Source organism: Bos taurus, unplaced genomic scaffold (assembly GCF_002263795.3).
Source record: "Bos taurus isolate L1 Dominette 01449 registration number 42190680 breed Hereford unplaced genomic scaffold, ARS-UCD2.0 Leftover_ScbfJmS_2057, whole genome shotgun sequence".
In the NCBI taxonomy this organism is placed as follows: domain Eukaryota; kingdom Metazoa; phylum Chordata; class Mammalia; order Artiodactyla; family Bovidae; genus Bos; species Bos taurus.
The window spans coordinates 648,709-673,339 of NW_020191148.1; the positions used below are offsets into that span (position 1 = coordinate 648,709).

General features: G+C 43.7%; 1 protein-coding gene across 1 annotated transcript in view; it reads left to right on the forward strand.

Moving 5' to 3' along the window:
• Nucleotides 1–12,376: 12,376 nt before the first annotated feature.
• The window catches only part of LOC617079 (ATP-binding cassette transporter C4-like), a gene marked incomplete at its 3' end in the record, with an annotated part of 38,157 nt that continues 25,902 nt past the window's right edge, over nt 12,377–24,631 (forward strand). The window contains 3 exon segments of the mRNA XM_024989089.2: nt 12,377–14,219; nt 19,887–19,997; nt 20,547–20,667. Of these exon segments, the coding sequence (XP_024844857.2) occupies nt 14,002–14,219; nt 19,887–19,997; nt 20,547–20,667 (450 nt within the window).

A 24,631-nucleotide genomic window follows, 5' to 3' on the forward strand; every position in this document is an offset into this window, starting at 1 on the left:
ATTGGTGTGTTTTTCATATGAATATTGGTACTTCATTTGCTATGTGCTGCTGAGAAAGTTAGCAGCAGCCATATTTTCTTTGGTAATACTTTTTGTTCTTTTAGGGCTTCCCTGGTGGCTCAGTTGGTAAAGTGTCTGCCTGCAATGCAGGAGACCCGGGTTTGATCCCTGGGTCAGGAAGATCCCCTGGAGAAGGAAATGGCAACCCACTCCAGTTTTCTTGCCTGGGAAATTCCATGGACAGAGAAGCCTGGCGGGCCACAGTCCATGGGGTCACAAAGAGTTGGACGTGACTGAGCGGCTTCCCTTTCCTTCTTTCCCTTTCTTTGTTCTTTTAAGACCACCTTCTGAAATTCACAAAATCTCTATCAATCTGTATGTTGTAATTACAGTACTTCTTTACCAAAAGTAAACCACTTTATGTTTTTGAGGAAAAACGAGATTTTTTTTTTTAATGACCCATAATTCCACAATAAAGAAATGGTCATTGTTATCATTTTGAAATATTTTCTTTTAATGTTTCTTGTTTCATGCATTCTTGTGCAAAATTGGTATAATGGTTTCAAGTCATTACATGAATATTTTTGGTTGTCTTAGTTTGGGTGTGCTGAAGCTAAAGTCTAGGATGAGAAGTTGAATGCAATAGGTTATTTGGGAGGGGGTCCCAGGAAACATTGGTAATGGAGTGGGGAAGTGAGACAAGAAAGGGAGAGAGGGCCACACAGGATGTGTTATCAGGTATGTTCCAGGCTGGGTTACTGGAACACAATCCTGCTGGGAAATTGTAGGAGACAGTGTGAAGCACAAGCCTCAGGGTTAGCTTCCCTGAGTGAGGGATTAGGGGTATTTACACACCAGCTCCTGTCTGTCTGTTGACTGAAGGCTGCCGGGGGAGAGCAGAGGAAGACGTTAAATTCCCCAGCACTCGTGGCTGCCTTGTGCTTTAGCAGAGCTGACTCAGGTGGAAGACAAAACCCTCAGGCAGAGTAGCAGGAAGTCAGGCTAGGGTGACATGGAAGGCACCAGGGCAGATACTGACAACATTGGCTCACCCATGTTACTCAAACAGTCTATTTTAGACTGGCTATTGAACAGTTCACAGTGTGGATGAATGCCTCCTTAAGGGTTATAGTCCGGCAGTTACTTTTTCCATTTTCTGTTCCTCCTCACAGCAAAATTTCTCACAGGAGTTGTGCATAACCACTTTTTCACACTTTCAGACACCGTTCTCTGCTCAGCACATCTTTAGAAGATTTCAATCTCTTTCTCTTTAAAATAATGTTTTTCCTAAGTCACCAAAACCCTTGTCTTTGCCAAATCCATTTGGTACTCTCTGTCTTCAACTTACCAGCCTCTCAGAGGCATGGGCTCCAGGTTCTTCTGCACTCTGGTGACTGCACATTCTCTCCCTCCTCAGTCACCTTGGGTGAGTCTCTACCTGTGAATGCTGGACGGTCTCAGGTCTCAGACTTGGGCTTCTCTCTCCCTCTTTCTCTTTGATTTGTTTCTGTATATCTTATTTTTTAATGAAAATCCTTAAATAACTATTGAAAAGTGTGAATACTTTATATGTAATCCATTTGGGAATTATTTACATTTAAAGAATAAAATTGGGGAATATTTTTAGCATTCTTAAACTATTTCATGTCAAAAGAAGAGAGGAAATTTACTAATCATTTAGGAACACTTATAAAGCCATGGGCTTCCCTGGTGGCTCAGCTAATAAAGAATCTGCCTGCAATGCTGGAGATCTAGGTTCAGTCCTTGGGCTGGGAAGATTTGCTAGAGAAGGGAAAGGCCACCCACTCCATTATTCTGGTCTGGTGAATCCCATGGACTGTATAGTCCCTGGGGTTGCAAAGAATCTGACACGACTGAGCAACTTTCACTTTCACCTTCACTTTCATAAAGCCATTGGTAAACCAAAGCACCTTCTGATAACATTCACTTTTCCAGATGTCATCCTTGGGTAATTTCAGTCTCACAGAAGACATCTGATATCAAGAGGCATCTAAGTTGCCAAAATTAGATCTGCAAACTCATAATTATTCCTAGCAGAGATCCTCAGGTCCTTATTTTAAAGCCTATTAAATCTTACTTTACAAGCTAGTTTAAAAGTAGTAAAAAGTAAAGTATTATTAGAAAATATAAGAAATAAAAATATAGAAAAAATAGATGTGAAATTTTTAAAAGTTAATTTGTTGTTAGTAAGTGTATATGAATGAATCTGTAAACCCCTGTACCTATGTTTGTTAGCCCCTAAGTGTATTGCACCAAATGGCATACTACTACTGCTGGTAATGATATCAAGTAGTTAATAATGTTTGTCATTATGTTCTGCAAACTGCGAGGGAGGGACATCAGCAATACATGTTAGAAAAAATGTCCATAAAAAGTCAATACTTTTGTTTTAATATTGACACATGATGGACTTCATTTCTGTTGTCCACATATAATGAAAGCCTTCATGCAAAGGTGTGACTCTTAAGAATGGGAATTGTACACATATTATAAGTTGTATGCTTGGTGAGGGTAGGAAATACATTTCATCCAGATGCAATTCGGTACTTTTATGCCCACAGCTTCCCTGAGAGTGCAATTGAAAGTAGACTGGATGAAAGGAAGCAAGGGAAGTCTCTTCTCAGAAAACAAAGAAAGAATTCTAAAGTTCTTTATGTTTGGAAAGAATATTTCAGCTTTTTAACCTTGAATTTTATAAGAGTATCTAAAATATAGATTAAATATTAATAATATGCAATACATATTAATTTTATAGATGTATTTCTTATCTCAAACTCAATTTATCTTAATTTTACTGAAGTTATATTTAATAAACATAAAATTTAATGAAGCAAAATGGACTTGACTTGCAAGGGGTGGGAAGGAGATTATAACTCTGGTAGTGTTTTATAAGTTATTTTAAAAATTGACAAGCAAAAAAGTAAATTGTTCTTATTTTCTTGATTAAATTGAAGAAAGTTATCAAGTGATGTATAAGTCTAAGAAATACTATAAGGGATCAATGGGGAATTTTATTAATATGAATCTCAATCTATAAGTTTAAAAATCTCATTTCCTCTATTATAACACTTCATTTTTTTAAATTGTTATTTATTTGCTTATTTTAATTTTGCCGTGCTGGGTCTTTGTTGCTATGCATGGGCTTTCTCTACCTGCGGTGGGCAGGGGCTGCTCTTCATTGTGGTGCATGGGCTTCTCATTGCCGTGGCTTCTCCTGTTGTGAAGCACAGGCCCTAGGGTGCACATGCTTCAGGAGTTATGGTTTGTGAGCTCAGTAGTTGCAGAGCGCAGGATCTAGAGTGCAGGTTACACAGCCTGTGGGATCTTCTGAGGGCAGGGATAGAACCCACGTCTCCTGTGTTGGCAGGCGGATTCTTAACCACTGGATAACCAGGGAAGTTTGAATGTATAATCATCAGTGTCTCACAAGCATTTCATAGATTTTTCTTTCTGGGGGAGGTGGGGTGGGGAAGGTACAGAGATTTCCTTCTCTCCCCTGCCCCCACACTCCATAGCCTCCCCACTATCAACATAGAGTGAAAGATTTGCTACATCTGATGAATCTATAGAGACACATCAGCCACCCCAAATCCATAGTTTACATCAGGGTTCACTCTTGGTGTCGTGCATTCCATGGGTTTAGACAAATGTATGATAACATTTCCATCATTGTGGTATATTACAGAGTATTTCCATTGCCCTAAAAATCCCCTGTGCTCCATCTACTCACCTCTCATCCCACCTCCACCCTCTGGCAACACTGATCCCTTACTGTCTCCATACTTTGCCTTGTTGTCATATAGTTAGAATCATACAGCATGTAGTCTTTCAGACTGACTCCTTTCACTTAGTAATGAGCATTTAAGTTTCCTCCGTGTTGTTTCATGTGTTGGTAGCTCATTTGTTTTTTGCTGAGCAGTACCTCATTGCCTGGATAAACCAGTTTGTCCATTCACTTGTTGAGGGATATTGTGATTGCTTCCAAATTTTGATACTTTGAATAAAGCTGCCCTAGATACTTCATAGGTTAAAAAAAATGGTTTCTCTTCCTTAAAAATTAAATACATAATGAACCAGCTTACTTGAAATATGCATCCATTCCAGACTGAAATGTCACCTCCTTTCTTTCATTTCATGCTTTCTCCATATTTAAATTCAGTTCAGTTCAGTCGCTCAGTAGTGTTCAACTCTTTGCGACCCCATGAATCGCAGCACGCCAGGCCTCCCTGTCCATCACCAACTCCCGGAGTTCACTCAGACTCACATCCATCGAGTCAGTGATGCCATCCAGCCATCTCATCCTCTGTCGTCCCCTTCTCCTCCTGCCCCCAATCCCTCCCAGCATCAGAGTCTTTTCCAATGAGTCAACTCTTCGCATGAGGTGGCCAAAGTATTGGAGTTTCAGCTTTAGCATCATTCCTTCCAAAGAAATCCCAGAGCTGATCTCCTTAAGAGTGGACTGGTTGGATATCCTTGCAGTCCAAGGGACTCACAAGAGTATTCTCCAACACCACAGTTCAAAAGCATAAATTCTTCGGCGCTCAGCCTTCTTCACAGTCCAACTCTCACATCCATACATGACCACAGGAAAAACCATAGCCTTGACTAGACAGACCTTTGTTGGCAAAGTAATGTCTCTGCTTTTGAATATGCTATCTAGGTTGGTCATAACTTTCCTTCCAAGGAGGAAGCGTCTTTTACTTTCATGGCTACAGTCACCATCTGCAGTGATTTTGGAGCCCAAAAAAATAGTCTGACACTGTTTCCACTGTTTCCGCATCTATTTCCCATGAAGTGATGGGACCAGATGCCATGATCTTCCTTTTCTGAATGCTTTAAGCCAACTTTTTCACTCTCCACTTTCACTTTCATCAAGAGCCTTTTGAGTTCCTCTTCACTTTCTGCCATAAGGGTGGTGTCATCTGCATGTCTCAGGTTATTGATATTTCTCCCGGCAATCTTGATTCCAGCTTGTGCTTCTTCCAGCCCAGCGTTTCTCATGATGTATTCTGCATATAAGTTACATAAGCAGGATTACAATATACAGCCTTGACATACTCCTTTTCCTATTTGGAGCCAGTCTGTTGTTCCATGTCCAGTTCTAACTGTTGCTTCCTGACCTGCATACAAATTTCTCAAAAGGCAGATCAGGTGGTCTGGTATTCCCATCTCTTTCAGAATTTTCCACACTTTATTGTGATCCACACAGTCAAAGGCTTTGGCATAGTCAATAAAGCAGAAATAGATGTTTTTCTGGAACTCTCTTGCTTTTTCCATGATCCAGCGCATGTTGACAATTTGATCTCTGGTTCCTCTGCCTTTTCTAAAACCAGCTTGAACATCAGGAAGTTCATGGTTCACATATTGCTGAAGCCTGGCTTGGAGAATTTTGAGCATTACTTTACTAGCCCGTGAGATGCGTGCAACTGTGTGGTAGTTTGGGCATTCTTTGGCATTGCCTTTCTTCGGGATTGGAATGAAAACTGACCTTTTCCAGTCCTGTGGCCACTGCTGAATTTTCGAAATTTGCTGGCATATTGAGTGCAGTACTTTCACAGCATCATCTTTCAGGATTTAAAATAGCTCAACTGGAATTCCATCACCTCCACTAGCTTTGTTCATAGTGATGCTTTCTAAGGCCCACTTGACTTCACATTCCAGGATGTCTGGCTCTAGGTCAGTGATCACACCATCGTGATTATCTGAGTCATGAAGATCTTTTTTGTACAGTTCTTCTGTGTATACTTGCCACCTCTTCTTAACATCTTCTGCTTCTGTTAGATCCATACCATTTCTGTCCTTTATCGAGCCTATCTTTCCATGAAATGTTCCCTTGGTATCTCTAATTTTCTTGAAGAGATCTCTAGTCTTTCCCATTCTGTTGTTTTCCTCTATTTCTTTGCATTGATCGCTGAGGAAGGCTTTTTTATCTTTTCTTGCTAGTCTTTGGAACTCTGCATTCAGATGCTTATATCTTTCCTTTTCTCCTTTGCTTTTCACTTCTCTTCTTTTCACAGCTATTTGTAAGGACTCCCCAGGCAGCCATTTTGCTTTTTTGCATTTCTTTTCCATGGGGATGGTCTTGATCCCTTTCTCGTGTACAATGTCATGAACCTCATTCCATAGTTCATCAGGCACTCTATCTATCAGATCTAGGCCCTTAAATCGATTTCTCACTTCCACTGTATAATCATAAGGGATTTGACTTAGGTCATACCTGAATGGTCTAGTGGTTTTCCCTACTTTCTTCAATTTAAGTCTGAATTTCTTCAATTTCTTCAATTTAAGTCTGGCAATAAGGACTTCATGATCTGAGCCACAGTCAGCTCCTGGTTTTGTTTTTGTTGTCTTTATAGAGTTTTTCCATCTTTGGCTGCAAAGAATATAATCAGTCTGATTTCAGTGTTGCCCATCTGGTGATGTCCATGTGTAGAGTATTCTCTTGTGTTGGAAGAGGGTGTTTGCTATGACCAGTGCATTTTCTTGGCAAAACTCTATTAGTCTTTGCCCTGCTTCATTCCGTATACCAAGGCCAAATTTTCCTGTTACTCCAGGTGTTTCTTGACTTCCTACTTTTGCATTCCAGTCCCCTATAATGAAAAGAACATCTTTTTTGGGTGTTAGTTCTAAAAAGTCTTGTAGGTCTTCATAGAACCATTCAACTTCAGCTTCTTCAGCATTACTCTTTGGGGCATAGACTTGGATTACTGTGATATTGAATGTTTTGCCTTGGAAATGAGCAGAGATCATTCTGTCACTTTTGAGATTGCATCCAAGTACTGCATTACAGACTCTTTTGTTGACCATGATGGCTACTCCATTTCTTCTGAGGGATTTTGTCTGCAGAAGTAGATATAATGGTCATCTGAATTAAATTCACCCATTCCAGTCCATTTGAGTTCGCTGATTTGTAGAATGTCGACATTCACTCTTGCCATCTCTTGTTTGACCACTTCCAATTTGCCTTGATTCATGGACCTGACCATGCATCCAGGTTCCTATGCAATATTGCTCTTTACAGCATCGGACCATATTTACATTAATTGTTGTTAATATTAGCATATCGATTCTTTCCATCTTCTATTTTGTTTAAACAGTGGAGGAAAATATAATAAAACACCTAAATGGATCTACAAATAAGGGCCGTTATGGTACAGAGGTTATTGTTTTATGGAAACTGAACAAGTTGACTGATAGAAATGGATGGCAATACTTGGTAATCAGTTGCTGGGTGAAATTCTAAGTTTTGAAGTAAGAAAAGTGGTTTGAAGTTAGCAGAGTAAAGGTTATGACCCAACAGGACATCTAGATGTGTGCTAGAAATAGCCTCCAGGCTGTTTTGATTAATGAATAGAAACTTAAGTCTCTTGGCTGTTGCAGAACAATAAGTGACATACACATAAAGGTATCAAAACTTTTAGTCCAGAATTTGGTCTCAATTTAGACAGAGTGGGGTCTCTCATGGGATACAAGCAAGCTGTACCACATAATTTGATTCTGAACTTTGTGTGGCTACATGACATGGAGTTAAATGTATCCTTATGGATCAGCTCATTTGAAGAGGTAGCACCTCAGGCTCTCGGACCAAAACTAACAGCTTTGAAGCAAAAGCCAGTTGCTCTTTCCCAGTTGCTTCTTTTCTAAAGCTATCACCTTACCATGGATCCTTCATCTGGTAGATTGTTGTCAATAGTAAAATAAAATATTGTCATCACACAGAATCCAGAGAAACCCACTGCAGAGAGTAAAACAAACAAACCCCTCCCCTGCCCCCCCCCCCAAAAAAAAACCCTATCACTTTGATCTCGATTCATTTATGTGGTAGACTCTGGTCAATAGTAAAATACCATCACCAGGCAGAATACAGCAAAACCTACTACAAAGTAAGAATCCAGAAAGAACCTACAGTTGAGTCAGAAAAAGGTATTAGCTGTCAGTGCAGTAGAGATAAGTCAATACGCAATGGGCTGATTCTGAGCTGACAGGTGATACACAACATGTTTTGCCATGAAAGAGAAATGAAGGAATGGGAATGGCCGGCAGAGCCTAATAGCTTCTTTGCCAGAATACCTCACAACTTCGTTGTTGCTTTCATCACTCTCAGCATCCAGCATTTTTTAAGATTTTCTCCCATTTTGGTCATTCTTCAAAGCTTTGAATACCATTTTTGCTGTTGCTGCCTGGGTTTTCTCCAGTTGTGATGAGTGGGGGCCACTGTTTGTTGTGGAATATGGGCTATTCATACTGTTCATGGGGTTCCCAAGGCAAGGATACTGAAGTGGTTTGCCATTTGCTTCTCCAGTGGACCATGTTTTGTCAGAACTCTCCACCATGACTCGTCCATCTTGGGTGGCCCTACATGGCATGGCTCATAGTTTCATTGAGTTAGACAAGGCTGTGATCCATGTGATCAGTGTGGTTAGTTTTCTGTGATTGTTGTTTTCCTTCTGTCTGGCCTCTGATGGATAAGGATAAGAGGCTTATGGAAGCTTCCTGATGAGAGAAATTGATTGCGAGGGAAACTGAGTATTATTCTGATGGGTGGCAATGCTCAGTAAATCTTTAATATAATTTTCTGTTGATGGGTGAGGCTGTGTTCTTTCTCTGTTGTTTGGCCTAAGGCCAAACTATGGTGGGGGTAATGAAGATAATGGAGACCTCCTTCAAAAGGATTTGTGGACACAATGTTGAATTCAATGCCCCTAACTCAGCAGCAGGCCACTGCTGACTCACACCTCTGCGGAGACTCCTGGATACTCCAAATCTTGCAGAATTTCTGAGGGTCAGTAATCTGGGAGCAACTTGGCTGGGTGACCTGGCTCAGGGTCCCTCATGGGGCTGCAATCAGATGCACGCTGGAATTACAGCCATCAGAAGGCTTCTCTGGGGCCTCACTCAGCAAAGTAATTCTCAAAATTCTCCAAGCTAGGCTTCAACAGTACATGAACTGAGAACGTACAGAGGTTCAAGCTAGATTTTAAAAAGGCAGAGGAACCACTGACTAAATTGCCAACATCTGTTGGATCAAAGAAAAATCAAGGGAATACCAGAAAAACATCTACTTCTGCTTTCTTGACTATGCCAAAGCCTTTGACTTTGTGGATTACAAGATACTATTTACAATTCTTTAAGAGATGGGAATACCAGACCACCTGACCTGCCTCTTGTCTGTATGCAGGTCAAGAAGCAAGAGTTAGAACCGGACATGGAACAATGGACTAGCTCCAAATTGGGAAAGGAGTCTGTCAAGGCTGTATATTGTCACACTGCTATTTAACTTATATGCAGAGTACATCATGTGAAATGCTGGGCTGGATGAAGCACAAGCTGGAATTAAGATTGCCAGGAGAAATATCAATAACCTCAAATATGCAGATGATATCACCCTTTTGGCATAAAGTTAAGAGGAACTAAGGAGCATTTTGATGAAAGTGAAAGGGGAGAGTGAAAAAGCTGGCTTAAAGTTTGACATTCAAAAAAAGAAGATCATGGCATCCCATCCCATCAGTTCACGGCAAATAGATGGGGAAACAAAGGAAACACTGACAGACTTTATTTTCTTAGGCTACAAAATCACTGCAGATGGTGACTGCAGCCATGAAATTAAGAGATGCTTGCTCCTTGGTAGAAAAGCTCTGACCAACCTAGAAGTGAAGTGAAGTGAAATGAAGTCGCTCAGTCGTGTCTGACTCTTTGGGATCCCATGGACTGTAGCCTACCAGGCTCCACTATCCATGGAATTCTCCAGGCAAGAATACTGGAGTGGGTTGCCATTTCCTTCTCCAGGGGATCTTCCTGACCCAGGGATCGAACCCAGGTCTCCTGCATTGCAGGCAGACGCTTTACCATCTGAGCTACCAGGGAAGCCAAGACCAACCTAGACAGCATATTAAAAACCAGAGACATTACTCTGCCAACAAAGGTCTGTCTAGTCAAAGCTGTGATTTTTCCAGTAGTCATGTATGGATGTGAGAATTGGACCATAAAGAAAGCTGAGCCCCAAAGAACTGATGCTTTTAAACTGTGGTGTTGGAGAAGACTCTTCAGAATCCCCAGGACTGCAAGGAGATCAAACCAGTCAATCCTAAAGAAAATCAGTCCTGAATATTCACTGAAAGGACTGATGCTGAAGCTGCAACTCCAATACTTTGGCCACCTGATGTGAAGAACTGACTCATTGGAAAAGACCCTGATACTGGGAAAGATTGAAGGTGGGAGGAGAAGGGGGACAGTGGATGAGATGGTTGGATGGCATCACTGAGTCAATGGTTGTGAGTTTGAGCAAGCTCTGGGAGTTGATAGACAGGGAAGCCTGGCATGTTGCAGTCCATGAAGTCACAAAAAGTCAGATACGACTGAGTGACTGAACTGAACTGAACAGGCTTTTCATTGCAGTGACTTCTCTTGTTGCGGAGCATGGGCTCTAAGCACACAGGCTTCAGTAGTTGTGGTGCTTGGGCTTAGATGCCCCTTGGCGGCATATGGGATCTTCCTGGACCAGGGGTTGAACCTGTGTCCCCTGCATTGGCATGTGGATTCTTATCCACTCTACCGCCAGGGAAAGCTAAAGCATTTCTCTAAAAATGATTCATGATTTATTCAGTCATTTTGCTATTGCTGAACTGAGAAGTTAGGATGTTTCTAAATTCTAATATTATAATAAGCACTGCTCTGAGAAACATGAAAGTGAGAGTTAGTCGCTCAGTCATGTCCGACTCTGTGATCCCATGAACTATACCCTGCCAGGTTCCTCTGTCCATGGAATTCTCCAGGCAAGAGTACTTACTTCCTGGAGTTGGTTGCCATTTCCTTCTCCACGAGACCTTCCTGATCCAGGTATTGAATCCTGGTGTCCTGCATTGCAGGAAGATTATTTACTGTTTGAGTATTTGTACATAAATAGCTGGCTATAGCTGACTTTTTATCTTCTTCATCTTCAAAGTGGAAATCTTATTGAGTCGCAAAGAATGAACATTTTTAAGGCTCTTAAAAATAAACATTGTTAGATTATTTTGTGAAAAAACTATTCTAATTTATATTTTGCCAATAATATACTACAGTGCCTATCAGACTTTGCCTTCATTAGGATGGGGTATTCTGGTTTTTCTGTTTTTTTTTTTGTTTGTTTGTTTGTTTTTTTAATGACTATTAGGCCTCTTTATTTCGCTGAAAAACATTTGCAGGGTGAATATGTGTGACACAATCAGCGCCAGCAGCATCACAAAACATCCTTAATTTATCAGGGTAAGAATGAATGTGTTTGTGTTATTTTATTATTTTTTATTCTTTTGCTGAAATTTCCATTTTACCTATTCTTTTTCTAGATTGTGAGCCTAATGAAAATAGGAATTTCAATTTTTTAGGTATATTCTTTTCCCAGGACATCTTTATCAACTCTTAACAGTTTCTGGACAACTCATCTCAGTAATGGACTAGTGTTTCCGATGAACTGAAAACAAAATAACTCAAGGTTCCATTATTATTATAACATCTTAAAGGGAGATCACATAGAATATATTGGCAGAAAATACAGAGTTTTGTTTAAGTTTTTATACCAGAACTCTCTGTAAAAGTGTCATAATGCAAGTATGTCTGAGAGCCAGTGGGAAGTGACAGAAGTAATTCATTACTAGTAACAAAGTTCTGAAATGTGAGGATGATTTCTTTTCATGAAGTAGATCACATTCAAGGGTTTTATGTCCAGAAGAGGATACTAAGAAGTTTCAAAAGATCTTAGTTAAAAAAAAAAAAAAAAAAAAACAAATAAAAAGACAGCAGAAGCTAAAGGGACTGAATGTATTGGTCAGTTTGGAGATGGCTAATTATGGTCCTGAGATAGTTGTGGGGACCAGACGGAACAGTCTAGGGCAGTCTGACAGACTTCCAACTGCAGCAACCAATTCCTTTATTTTTGAAGTAGAACTAGTTGCTGAGTGTTTACAACACTGGAAAATGTAGGGAATGTAAAAGAGGACTGTAAATCAGGACAAGTCTGGTACCATACATTGTGGATTGCATTATCTGAGAGAAAGCTAACACAAGAAAGGTAGGTAATTGAAAAATTAAAATTTTCAGCTCTAATCATTCTTCTTTTTTGCAACAGAAAATTTCAAACATGCATGAAATATCAAGAAAATGGTGTAATAAATTCTCATCATGCCCATCAATACAAAATTATCAACACCTTGCCATTCTTATATGTTTGACTCATAAAAAAAAGTCTGAATACATTAAAGGTTTCTTTAAAATCAATCTTCCCTCTGGCATTAAGGTATAATTGACAAATAGTATATATATTTAGATGTTCAACATGTTGACTTGATTTACATATACATTGTGAAATATTCATCACAACTGAGAGAGTTAACTCCTAGGTAGGTTGCTAAGAAGTCCAGGGTCCCTGAGGAGGAGAAAGGGGTCTGGAGCCCTCAAGAAGAAGAAAGGGGTCTGGGGCTCAAAAGACAAACTTTTTTTTCCTACATCACTTTGTGGTAGTCAATATAACAATGTAGCTTGCTCCAGGACATGTTTCTCCTTCTTGAGAACTTTCTGACTAATCCTGTCATCTTCAAATGTGTGTTGTGGGAGTGGGTCTAGTAAAATATATAAGGCCTTGATAAGACTACCTAGTGGGGGCACTCTCCATCCCCCGCCCCCATCCCCCTTCTGATGTCTATGTCAGAAGATTTCTCTGTCCCTTTAATAAAACTCTGCTACCCAAAAGCTCTTGAGTGATCAAGCCTGGTCCCTGGCCCGAAGCTAAATCTACTTTGGAGATCACAAATTTGACACCATTCACCATAAGCTATCACAACCAAGCCAATCAACATGTCCATTACTTCACACTTTTTCCATTTTTCTGTCTTTTTTTTTTTTCTTTTTTATGTTGAGAACTACTACTCTTTAAGCAAATTAAAGGTACACAGCAATATTATCACATTGCTGTACACCGGTGTTCTAGAACTTACCTTTTCATCTTGCATAACTGAAGCTAAAAGCCATCATTAATAACACCAATCTTAGCCAAGGTATATAAGAAATTATTAAAGAATAATATGGTGATCTTGTTGAAAGTGCCTACATTTTGATATTTCTTCATTTAGAGTAGAAGGGAAGAGAACCTGTTGAGCTGGTAACTAAACACTTCTGAGTAGGAGCCCGAGATTTTGTTCATTCAGTCCTGCAGTCATTCATTCATTCACACAGCATATTCTAGGCACTTTTCACACACACTATCCATGTACCAGTGAGACAACCATGCTGAACCCCAAACTTGGACAAGGGCTGTCCTTGAGCCTCACCTTTCTCATCTGTAGGATGGGGATAATACCTTCCTGACCAGGACATTGTTAGAGTTGAAACTGAGGTAAGGTCCCCAGAAATGTATTTTGTGACATATGTCACTCTTACTTATCTAAGTTTTGAAAGCATGATGAAAGAAATTAGGAGGCAGTTTTTCTCCCCCCAGACTCCCCTTTCCCAATCTAAGAGGGCAACAAAAAGCTCACAGAGGTTCCCTCATAATGCAACGTGTGAGATGCCACAGGACATCTCATATGGGCTGATCATGCCTTCTGCCAGCTTTCTCCAGGCCTTCCCTGCAGCCCATGGGGAGCTTCGGAGCAGCAGAGGAGGGCAGAGCCTGAGCCTCCCCTCTTCGCCTTCTGGGTGAGCCCCTGGGCTCAGAATAGGAGTTTCAGCAGAGTTTGCAGCCAGGTGGGATCCTTGGAGCTGGTTTGTTTGTGCTGTCCGGTCCGCCTACCCTCCTCCATCAAAGAGCCGGGGCCCTTGCTTCCCACTTGCTTGTGGCTCTTGGAAGCTTTGGCCTGACGGCCTCTTCGTCCTTCAGCCCCCGACACACGGCCCTACTTCTCCCAGAGCCGTGACAGCAGCGCAGAGCCGGTGACCCGAAGGCGACGCGGGAGGTTGCGCAGTCCCGGGAGGCGGAGACCTGGCGGGCGGTGGGTGCTCCACCCCCAGATGCCTGTTGTTCTCAGGGCCCGCCCAGCAGACCCTGAAGGCGGACTGGTCTCCAACATCCCCGCGGTCGCCTCCAGGAGCAGCGGGAGCCTCACCTCCCACAGAGCAGCGCAGCGCCGCTCCACTCCCGCGCCGGCCGGCACGATGCCGCTGCTGTACCCGAAGGTGAAGCCCAACCCGCTGCAGAAAGCGAACCTCTGCTCGCGCCTGTTCTTCTGGTGAGCGCTCCCCGGCCGTGATACGCGGTAGTCGCGGCGCCCTCGCTGCCGCGCCTTTCGGAAACAAGTGTGGACCCTCCCAATGCTGTCCTGCTCCCCCTCTGCACCCTGGGAAGGCGGAGCACGACTGGGCAAGGAAGTGGGGAGCAGGGGTGGGGAGGGGACCCGGTGACCTGGTGGCTGAGATACAGGGTCTCCGTGCCTTGCCGCTGGCAGCCCCTCCAGGGCCAGAAAATAGGAAGCTAGAAGGCTGCCTAGGGGGAATCACAGACCAGAGGGAAATGCACTGAACACCCGCCTCTACTCTCACAGGCTTCCCCTGAACTGCTCAGGAATTCCCACTTCTGAACTGAAGCGTCATACCCCCACCCCCTACCCCCGTCCCCAGCCCCAAGCAAGCAGCTTATGAACAACTTCCTTTATCGAATAGTGCCCTGGACCGTTGTTGTTGTTCAGTCGTTCAGTCCTGTGGCTTTGCAACCCCGTGATGGCAGCACTGCCGGTCTCTGTCCCTCATCATCTCCGGAGTTTGCCCAAGTTCATGTCCATTGCATCTGTGATGTCATCTATATATCTCATTCTCTGACACCCTCTTCTCTTGCCCTTAATCTTTCCCAGCATCAGACCCTTTTCCAGTGAGTCATCTGTTTGCATCAGATGACCAAAATACTGGAGTTTCAGCTTCAGCATCAGTCCTTCCAAAGAACATTCAGGGTTGATTTCCTTTTAAGATTGACTGGTTTGATCTCCTTGCTGTCCAAGGGACTCTCAGAAATCTTCTCCAGCACCACAGTTCTTCAGTGCTCCAGCTTCTTTGCTTCTTTCAGTAATGTCCCCACCTTTTCCCACATGCCCTGTGCGACAGGGTGTTCCAGCTCCACTGGGTTCCCTCTGCCCCCATGTCTATGACCATGTATTTCTTTCCCTCTCCCTTTCTCCCTGTGTGGCTCTCACTGTATAACCTGGTTCCTAGTTGTGGCAAATTTCATGTGGGTAAAAAAATGAAAGGTTTTTTACTTAATGATTGGGAACACTGTTCTTGAACACGTTTTGCTTTTGCCTGGAACACAGTCAGGACTGGAGGATTTATTTGATCAGCCCCTTTCCTTATTGTGGATATCTCCACTTCCACCTTTGAGAATCACTCTGGAGATAGAGTCCCTGAAGCCTGTGAGGTCTTTCCCAATCTCTAGACTTCAGAGAAGCAGTGCGTGGTCTTGATGCAGGTGGTCCTGCCCAGGAATCATTTGGTCCTGAAACCACTGAAGGGTCCCTGAGCCCAGAGGAAACACACAGATGAAAAACAGCTCAGAGAGTTGCAGCTCTTAACTGAAGTGTTCCATGTGGTAGCTGGGCCACTAACTATGTGGTCCTGAACCTTTGGGCTTTAATCACACTTGGATGATTACTAGTTGTTTTATTTCTGGACCCTAACCCATTTATATTTCCCAAATTTCTAGTATTTCCTTCTTTTATGGGACAGCCTGGGGGATCTCCAGGGATTGGGAGCTCCTCTGCTTGTTTTGATGGTGGTGTATTTAGTGTGTGTAGCTTCATCTCTTGGCCATTTGGTGGCCCTTAAGGAAAGAGGAGCCTAGAAGAAGGAATATGGGTGTGGTTACTGTAAATAATAAGGTAGAAAAAAATTGTCCTTAACTTCACGCAGGGCAAGGAACTTTCCAAACGCCTTCTGTTTGTGAATTTTCAAAGTGTATGTGCCTGGAAATGAGAAGGTGAGGACTTTTCATTGATTTGGGTAGGCACCCATTTCCAGTTTTCCTGCTGGAGGGAAAGGCACTATTACTGCTTATTTTATACCTGAAGGCACTGAAGCAGAGAGGTTGAGTAAGTCGCTTACCGCCACACAGCCAGTAAGTAATGGAGCAGGATCCCAAGTCAAGCAGTCTGGCTCTGAAGACGGTGTTCCTTGTATATGTAACTGATGTCTCCCGCCTTGTGCTGGGCTCCTGAGCCCAGGCTAAGACTCCTTTTCTTGGCTGAAGAGGTTGCTTTTCCACTCAGATTCCCGCAGCCAATAACTAAATTGATGGTGAGACTGGAACAGCACAAGTTTTATTCAATGACCAAAGAATGGAGAAGCGAGAGCTTAGTTCACAAATCAACTTCTCAACCCAATTTGGTCAAGGTAAAAGCAAGGAAATTGAATCAAGAAAGGGAGGAATATTCATGACTTATCTGAGAATAAGGGTGTGGTTTGGACCTAAAATTGAGGAAACACTCATTTTTAGTCCTTGTGTGGGTTGTTGTCATGACCATGGTCAGCTGTCACGGCACTGGTGAGTATGACATTTAGCATACTAATATATTACAGTGAATGCATAAATGAGGCTCAGGGTCTAGGGGACGTTAGGTTTTTCACCATTTTGGACCTGAAAGTGAAAGTTAGTCACACAGTCGTGTCCAACTCTTTGCGATCCCGTGGAATGTAGCCCTCCAGGTCCTCTGTCTGTGGAAATCCCCAGGCAAGAGTGCTGGAGTGGGTTGCCATGTCCTTGTCCAATTTTGGGCCTAGCTAGTTCTAACCAGTTTTTATTTTTCTCTGTAACTTCCTCATTTGAGCCTGAGACTCAGACAAAATCAGGAAGTGAAAGTGAAAGAGTTAGTCACTCAGTCATATCCAACTCTTCGTGATCCCACGGACTGTAGCCTGCCAGGCTCTTCTCTCCATGGGATTCTCCAAGCAAGAATACTGGAGTGGAGTGGATAGCTAAAATAAATATGTTTGTCATCTGGCTAAAGTTCCAATTCTCACATCCAGATAAAGACCAGATAAAACTAATGAGACAGTTGGGGATACACAGACCAAAAAGCAGGAGGAGACTAATTGTAAGGGGTCCTAAGAATGGCAGAAGCCCAGGAAGTTTTGAGATTACCCTTTTGATACTGTCCCAGATTTGTTCAGTCAGGGCCCTTCTGAGTATTGGATCAAGCGACTTTCTCTTTGAATTTTTATTGGAGTATAGTTGATTAATAATGTGTTAGTTTCTGCTCTACAGCAAAGTGAATCTCTTACACATAAACATATACACACTCTTTTTTAGATTCTTTTCCTATGTAGGCCATTACAAAGTATAGAATAGAGTTCTCTGTGCTATACAGTAGGTCCTTCTTAGTTATCTGTTTTATATATTATAGTGTGTGTATGTCAATCCCAGTGCCCCAATTTGTCCCTCCTGTCACCCTCTGGTAACCATAGCTTTTTTCCCCTGCATCTGTGACTCTAAGTCTATTTTTTAAAGAGTTCATTTATACCCTTTACTTGCATTCCACATAAAAGTGTCTCTGTCTGCAAGCAGCCTTCTCTAATAGTCAGGTTACACTGTCTTCTACTTGACCACTTATGTTAACATAGAAACAACAGGAAATAGTTGCAAGGGCACAAACTCCTCCTTGATCAGCCAGAAGGTAATCAGGAGCTATGCAGTGGTCGTTGTCATGTGGACCAGAGGCCCAGTGAAAATTTCATCTTTCTAAAGTTAGAGCTGGGTTCTTTAGTTGCCCAGGCCAATGTTCGAGTGCACTTTTTTGTTATTTTTGTTTTTTTAGTAGCTTTGGCTTTATAAATTGTTCCTCGTTGCTAGGCTCACTAAGGATGCTACAGGGGCGACAACTCCTTCCATTACCAGTCCAGTCCAGCTCCCTCCTGACTAGATGAATGGCTCCATTTGGATGGGAGGTGGGGTGATTGTAATTGAAATCTGAATGTGACCTGGACTGGGGTGTGCACCTCTTATATCCCAGTATCCACTAGTAGAGTTTTCTTGGAGACAGTTGATGGCCCAATGTGGGTGGTCCTTGCCCCAGGGGCCTCGAGGACCCTCAGGGGCACACTGTGTTTGGGTTTTCTTGAGTCATGTTTAGACTAATGGTGGTGCCCTTCCATCCAGGATACTGCTGCCACAGACCAGACCCCCACAGGCTTGGTATGATCCTGTTCCCAGAGCCCTTGGGCATGGTCTGTATCTAGAGTCAGTCATGTCTGGAGGTGGAGGGCTCATCAGAAATATTGGTTGGGTCCCAAGAAAATAGGGATTTGACTAACACATACTCCTTTGCTGGGGTGGGGTGGCAATGGGGGTAATTTTGATGTCCCTGGGCAGAAGCCTGGTGTGAAGGGATTGAACGGTAATTTGGTGATGTTCTCAGCTGTTAGTGGAGTTCCCTGAAAGTATGGGAGCTATATTTATTCCCTGATTGAGGCTGAAGGTGGCAGACCCCACAGTCAGTAAAATTTCAGCCCTTATGAAAGTCTTTTGTTACATTTGAAAAGAAATTAATTGGCCAGGAAGTGATAATGAAACGTGAAACCTGAGTTCTGTTCAGGAAGCCTAAGAATGAATTCCGGGGAACTCGCAAACACAGAGGCAAAGTTTATTTTAAAAGATAGAGATACAAAATCCTCAGCATAGACTCTGAGAGGGGGTGAAGGGCCCCCAAAAGACAAGGATTATAGCAGTTTTATATCTTTTCTAGTATTGATCTATACATTTTGGGTTGATTCATGACTTCAATATACGTCATTTTTGACCAATTAATGTAAACATCACAATGTCATTTGTCGATTTTATGGCTTTCTTGGAAGCCTAGTTTCTCAGTTTCTCTAGACATTGCAACGCCATCCCTCGACCCTTTCTCAAGACTCCAGACCATTATTTAGGGACCAAATGTATGTTTTAAGTGCTAATGGTCTTCTTGGAGGTTTCTCTTGATAAACTGGACAGCAGTTAATAATTGTCTTGTCCTGGGTCTGAATGTTTTATGACCTTCCAGACCAGGAAGGGATTTCTCTGAATGCCTGGAAATTGGAGCACAGAGTGAGATGCTTACTTGAGAAGAGAAAAATTGAAATTAAAAAAGGAATTAAAAAAATTGAAATTAAAAAAGTCTTACACTGTCTAGCAATTTCTGCTTCAATTATAGGGAGGACTATAAGAAAAATCAATGTATTCATTTTAGTTGGAAAGATGCTACTTATCTTTAGGACATCTTCAGACGGTTGGGGTCAGAAAGAGGCTCATGTGAGGGGAGTCTGACAGGGCTGTAAGCAGGTCAGGGTCCAGAGCCTGTTGGACTCAGGGTGGTGTATTGTAATGTGATTCCCTGCAAAATTTCTTTTGTGTTATTAGCTGAACTAAGGAGGTCATGAGACCGCAAGGTTGCGTCTTACGTGAATGTGACTGAGGCATTCTTGAGTTTGGTGGGCTTCCCTGGTGGCTCAGTGCTAAAGAATCCATCTGCCAGTGCAATAGACATGGGTTCGATCCCTGAGCCAAGAAGATCCCCTGGAGAAGGAAATGGCAACCCACTCCAGTATCCTTGCCTGGAGAATCCCATGGACAGAGGAGCCTAGTGGGCTACAGTTCAGTGGGTCGGAAAGAGTCGGATATGACTGAGCGACTTCACTTCACTTGCAATGTATGTTCAGTAGACCACAAACAGGGTATTTTAGTTAAGTTTTATTCTGTGTAAGCCAGAGTGACTTATCGACACCCTAATATATGTGTTTGTAAGCATATGTCTAATTTTCTCCCTACATCTTTGTATAGTTAAAATGTAGACTTCTTTTAAACAATGTCCATGAATGTAGGATTCTAATTAAAGATATGTAATTGGAATATATGTCACTATCCTTTTAATGTTTAACAGGTGGCTAAACCCCTTGTTTAAAATTGGTCATAAACGGAAATTAGAAGAAGATGACATGTACTCAGTGCTTCCGGAAGATCGCTCCCAGCACCTTGGAGAAGAGCTGCAAGGGTGAGCACAGGCAGCAGGGAGTACGGTTAGAAGACTGAGAATTTCTCCATGGGGCTAAAGGCTTGTGGGGAGGGGCCTTTGCTTCCTCCGGGGTCTTCTGAGCCTCCTTCCCTGACACTGAACCCTCACCCCTTCACGCTGACCCCGGGCTCAGCCCACTTTGGAGGCTGGGGGAGCCTGTGTTCCCTGTGTGAGTGGACGTGCAGGGAGCCCACAGCCATGGCCCTGGAGACCTAGCTCTGTCCCGAGAGGTGGGTCCCTGGAGGACAGTGTCTGACCTTCTGAGCTGCTCATGACCTGTGAGTTCAGCAAAGCTTAGCAGGATCTTGTTTCTAGAATCTGGGACTTTTCTCTGAAGACCTGGTCTGGTGCTTTTCCTGGTGCTTCAGAGTCTGCACTGCTCATCTTTCGGGAGCCCTGCAAGCAGTTAGCCAGCATCTATGGGCAGCCGCAGAGTGCCCTGTATTGAAGGCTTGTCCTCTGCTCTGTCCCCTCCCCTGTTTTCCTGTGGCAGGGCTGGTCCTCACTGTGCTTTGTCTCTCTTCGCAGGTACTGGGATCAAGAAATGTTGAGAGCCCAGGAGGATGCTCGGGAGCCTTCTTTAATGAAAGCGATTGTAAAGTGCTATGGGAAATCCTACTTAGTTTTGGGAATGTTAACATGTCTTGAGGTAAAAGCTTTTCCATACAGTGCATTGATTTTGAGTATATGTGGGTCAGTCCTGAGATGGATGGACTGAGGCGGGGAGAGGACAGTTGTTTAAGGTCTAAGGGTAAATCTCATCTAGAAATCATGATGTAGATCAGCAGTTGTATTTATCTTTAGAATAGACAGATTCTTAAAGGACTTGACCTCTGGAGACTACTATTTTTCTTTTAAGTGATTAAAACATGGGTAATGAAAGGATAGCAGCACTGGAAAGACATTTTATGCCATGTTAGGATGTTTTTGGTGCTCAATATAAATAGTGAGTGATCCTTGACCAAAAGAAGATCTTACAACCTCAGGAAATAGTGTCCTATGGTTTGGAGGAAGTAAATTCAGAGAACAGCGATCAGGAAATGGCAACAAAGGTAAAAGATTCTAAAACAAAGGCCAGAAGCAGAGTTTTAATAAAGCATTCAGACAGTAATTTGAAGTAGAGGATTTATGTGGCAACAACAGACCTATGTTCAACAACATGGAACTGAACATTATTTTTCATACAAAGTTCAAAGCAGATTGTATTTCCTTCCTGACCACTTGCCCAGTCCCCATCTCTTCGAGAGAGACAAGCTTCATCTAAATAATTTCATCTGATTGATAACTGTCATTTATAACTTTATTGCTGCTTCTGTCTTGGGTATTCCTTTGGAAAAGGTGTATGGATTCATTACATATTCTAATGTATTGCCTATAGATTGTAAGATAAAGTCAAACACATATCTTCTGATACTTTTTAAATTGACCTGCCCTTATACTTAGAAATATCTCTTAATAGTAGGCTTCCCTGGTGCTCAGAAGAATCTGCCTGCAATTCAGGAGACCCATGTTGAATCCCTGGGTCAGGAAGATACCCTGGAGAAGGAAATGGCAATCCATTCCAGTATTCTTTCCTGGAGAATCCCATGAACAGAGGAGCCTGGCATGCTCCAGTCCAGGGGATTGCAAAGAGTTGGACACGACTGAGCAACTGTTACTCACTCAAACTTGGAGTCGAGTCCAGAATAATGTTAAGACATTTTACAGCTGCTCAGCAAGTAATTGTTGACTTTTCAAGGTCACATCTGATAAATGCTTTCTAAGAAAGGATCATTCCGTTCCTGTGGAACAGAACTTGGGGCCTTGCATCTGGGCTGGAGCTGCCAGAGCACCCAAGAGCTCTTCCCTGGGGTGTCCCTGACATACCCTTCCCTAGGGTGCCTCCTCCCCATAGGCCAGGTCATCCAGGCCAGACCCCTACTTGGGAGGAGCTTCAACTTCACCATGAATTCTGTGCACCCTCCATGCTGGTTTCCATCCTGGCTGTGGGGGTGGTTTGCTGGTTGAAGGGGGATCTTGGTAACCTGGCATTGGCAGAGGGTGGAGGAGGGAATGTGCAGGGAAAACTAAAGGCAGAAAGTTGTGAGGTCAGTAACCTCCATGACCCTGAAGATCCTGGGTCAAGATCCCCCAGAGGACAGTCCACCTGGGGACACAGTGCCTTCAGCCCCCTGTTGTGGCTGAGCCTGCTGGGGGTTTGCTGCAGAACCACCTGGGTGGCTCGTGCTCTCCGTGGTCCTTTAGTGCTGCCTTAGGGACACAGGCAGCCTGTGAGTGTGTGAGAGTAGGAGGGATAGAAGATGCAGTTGCTGTGAAAGGGTTGTTTTAGGTGAAGAAGCTGTGAGCTGTCCTCAGTCCACTGTGTTGGGGTGAGGTGAGTGGGTCAGGTGGTTTACAGGTGGGCATCATGGCTCTCGTTTAAAGGCTGTGCTGGACTGAAGGGCACTGCAGGCATTGGGCAGCTGGGATGGTGAAGTCCACCCACACAACTGGAGAGACAGAGAATCTGTCAGCTCACAGGTGACTGGATGGTTCTGGGAGATGGGATTCTTGTTGATGATAGAAGTGGATTGGGCGTTGTGCCAGAGGGTGGGACAGATGTGTGGGGCAGAGTGCCAGTTTTGAGAGGGCACTGACCACCCAGGTACTGCAGTGCCTTGTGAGGGACAGGGGTGGGAGAGGGGACAGGAACCCTTCAGGCTTCCCTAGCCCTTCTTTGTCCTGTATGCAGCTGTCCCAATGATGGTATTTCCACATAGTCACAGTAAGCGTCTGTTTGAAATACACAGGTGTCAAGCTGGTGTGGCCTGTTTGTGCAGGATGTACTGACCTCATACAGCAGAGCTCTCATGAATTCTGCTTGTCCAGAAACCCTGGGGCCTCACTGTGTGCCTGTGGCTCATGCCAAGTGCTGGGTTGGATGAGTGGCCTCTGGGTTTAATGTTGGATCAAATCAGGAGCAGGTCTTTCTCTGCTGTCCTTGGTTCTCTAGTTTCTCTTTGGTACTGGATGCTAAAGAAGTTTAAAGTCAAATGGGTCTCAAAGCATAGCCCATGTGGCTGGGTTTGAACTGAGCTGCTGGTTTTTCTTGCTGTCCTGGGCTGTTGGCTCCTTGGGTGGGGTCGCTAAGCCTTGGATGGATTCCATCCTAATATGAGCTTTGGTTCTTGGCTACGGCAGCTCATGGGAGAAGCAGACATAGAGGGAGAGCCTGCAGGACCTGGAGTTCTTCCTGAGAGCGAATCTGCCCCACTGTGGTGCTGGGAGTGTTGGTTTCAAAGTTGTCCAGCCCCTGGAATACATCCTGCCGAAAGTGAAAGTGTTAGTTGCTCAGTTGTGTCCGACTCTTTACTACCCCATGGACTGTAGCCCAGCAGGCTCCTCTGCCCATGGAATTCTCCAGGTGAGAATACTGGAGTGGGTTGCTGTTTCCTTCTCCAGGGGATCTTCCTGACCCTGGGATCAAATCCAGGTTTCTTGCCCTAGAGGCAGACTGTTTACCATCTGAGCCACCTGAGGGTCCAGAAAGGCCCCTGGGGGCTGCATAAGGTGCAACTGGTAAAGCCCTGACCCCTTTTTAGGAGTCTGGTCGTTGGGTGGTCATGGTGGAGAAGTGGGGAGTAGAGGACTGTAAATGTAGGGGCTCATCTGTGTGGTAGTACTGCTAGATCTATTAGCAGTGCTAGTTAGTTAAATAATTGATTTTATGAAGCAACTTCCCATGTTGTGATCTATCTGTACTGCTTGTTGGTCTTTGTATTTTAGACAGTGGAAGATGTAAACTCAATCCAGAAGTCTGTAAAACACAAACGTGTTTCCTTGCTGACCTCCAGCCTTCTTTCAATTCCTTGGGTGCACAGCATGCCCCGTGGATCATCCGTGATCCCAAGCAGTGTGCTCCTTCCACCCACAGCACGAGTAGGGCCTCCCAGGTACTCCTGGCGGCACCAGTGGGAAAAAGGATGATGCCAGTCCAGGGTGAGGCTTTTAGGTTTTACTATTTTGAGATATGAAAACCTCTGTCCTATGAGAAGTGAGGAGTATCTCTCCTGCTCAGAGAAACAAGTACCATGCTGTGGAGCCTGCACAGGTCACCCCTAATTAGAACAGAACAGGCGGCAAGTTCCCAGCACCCCTGGCCTCTGTGTGCACCTCCACAGGGACCACAGGTGGGGAGGACAGGTCCCTACCTGCCCAGGGCCCTCAGCATGGAGAGGAGGAGCCTGAAGTCTCTGCCTGGGCCTGAGTCACAGAGATCACCTCTCCAGGTCATCAGGGCTTCTCTCTGAGAGATGAGGTCTCTACCTGCTGGTGTGTAAGTGGGGTGACCTCAGAGAGCCAGAGTGGGTTCACCCAGTCCCTTCCTCTGAGAGGGGAGGAGTGGCTGGGAATTATGTCCTCTTCCCAGAACCCTAAGAAGTGGCCTGGTCTTGTCTGGTCACTTGTCCTTTGTCTGAGGTTTTACTGATGATCTCTGGTCCAGGTGGAGGTTGGGAAGCACATGTTTGTGTAAATCTTCATTTTGGAGCTCAGCTGATGGCCAGGAAGTAAACAGAATCCTCTGAGAGTCCCTCAGTGGGCTTTGTGCCTTGACTCACAGCTGGTTCCCTGAG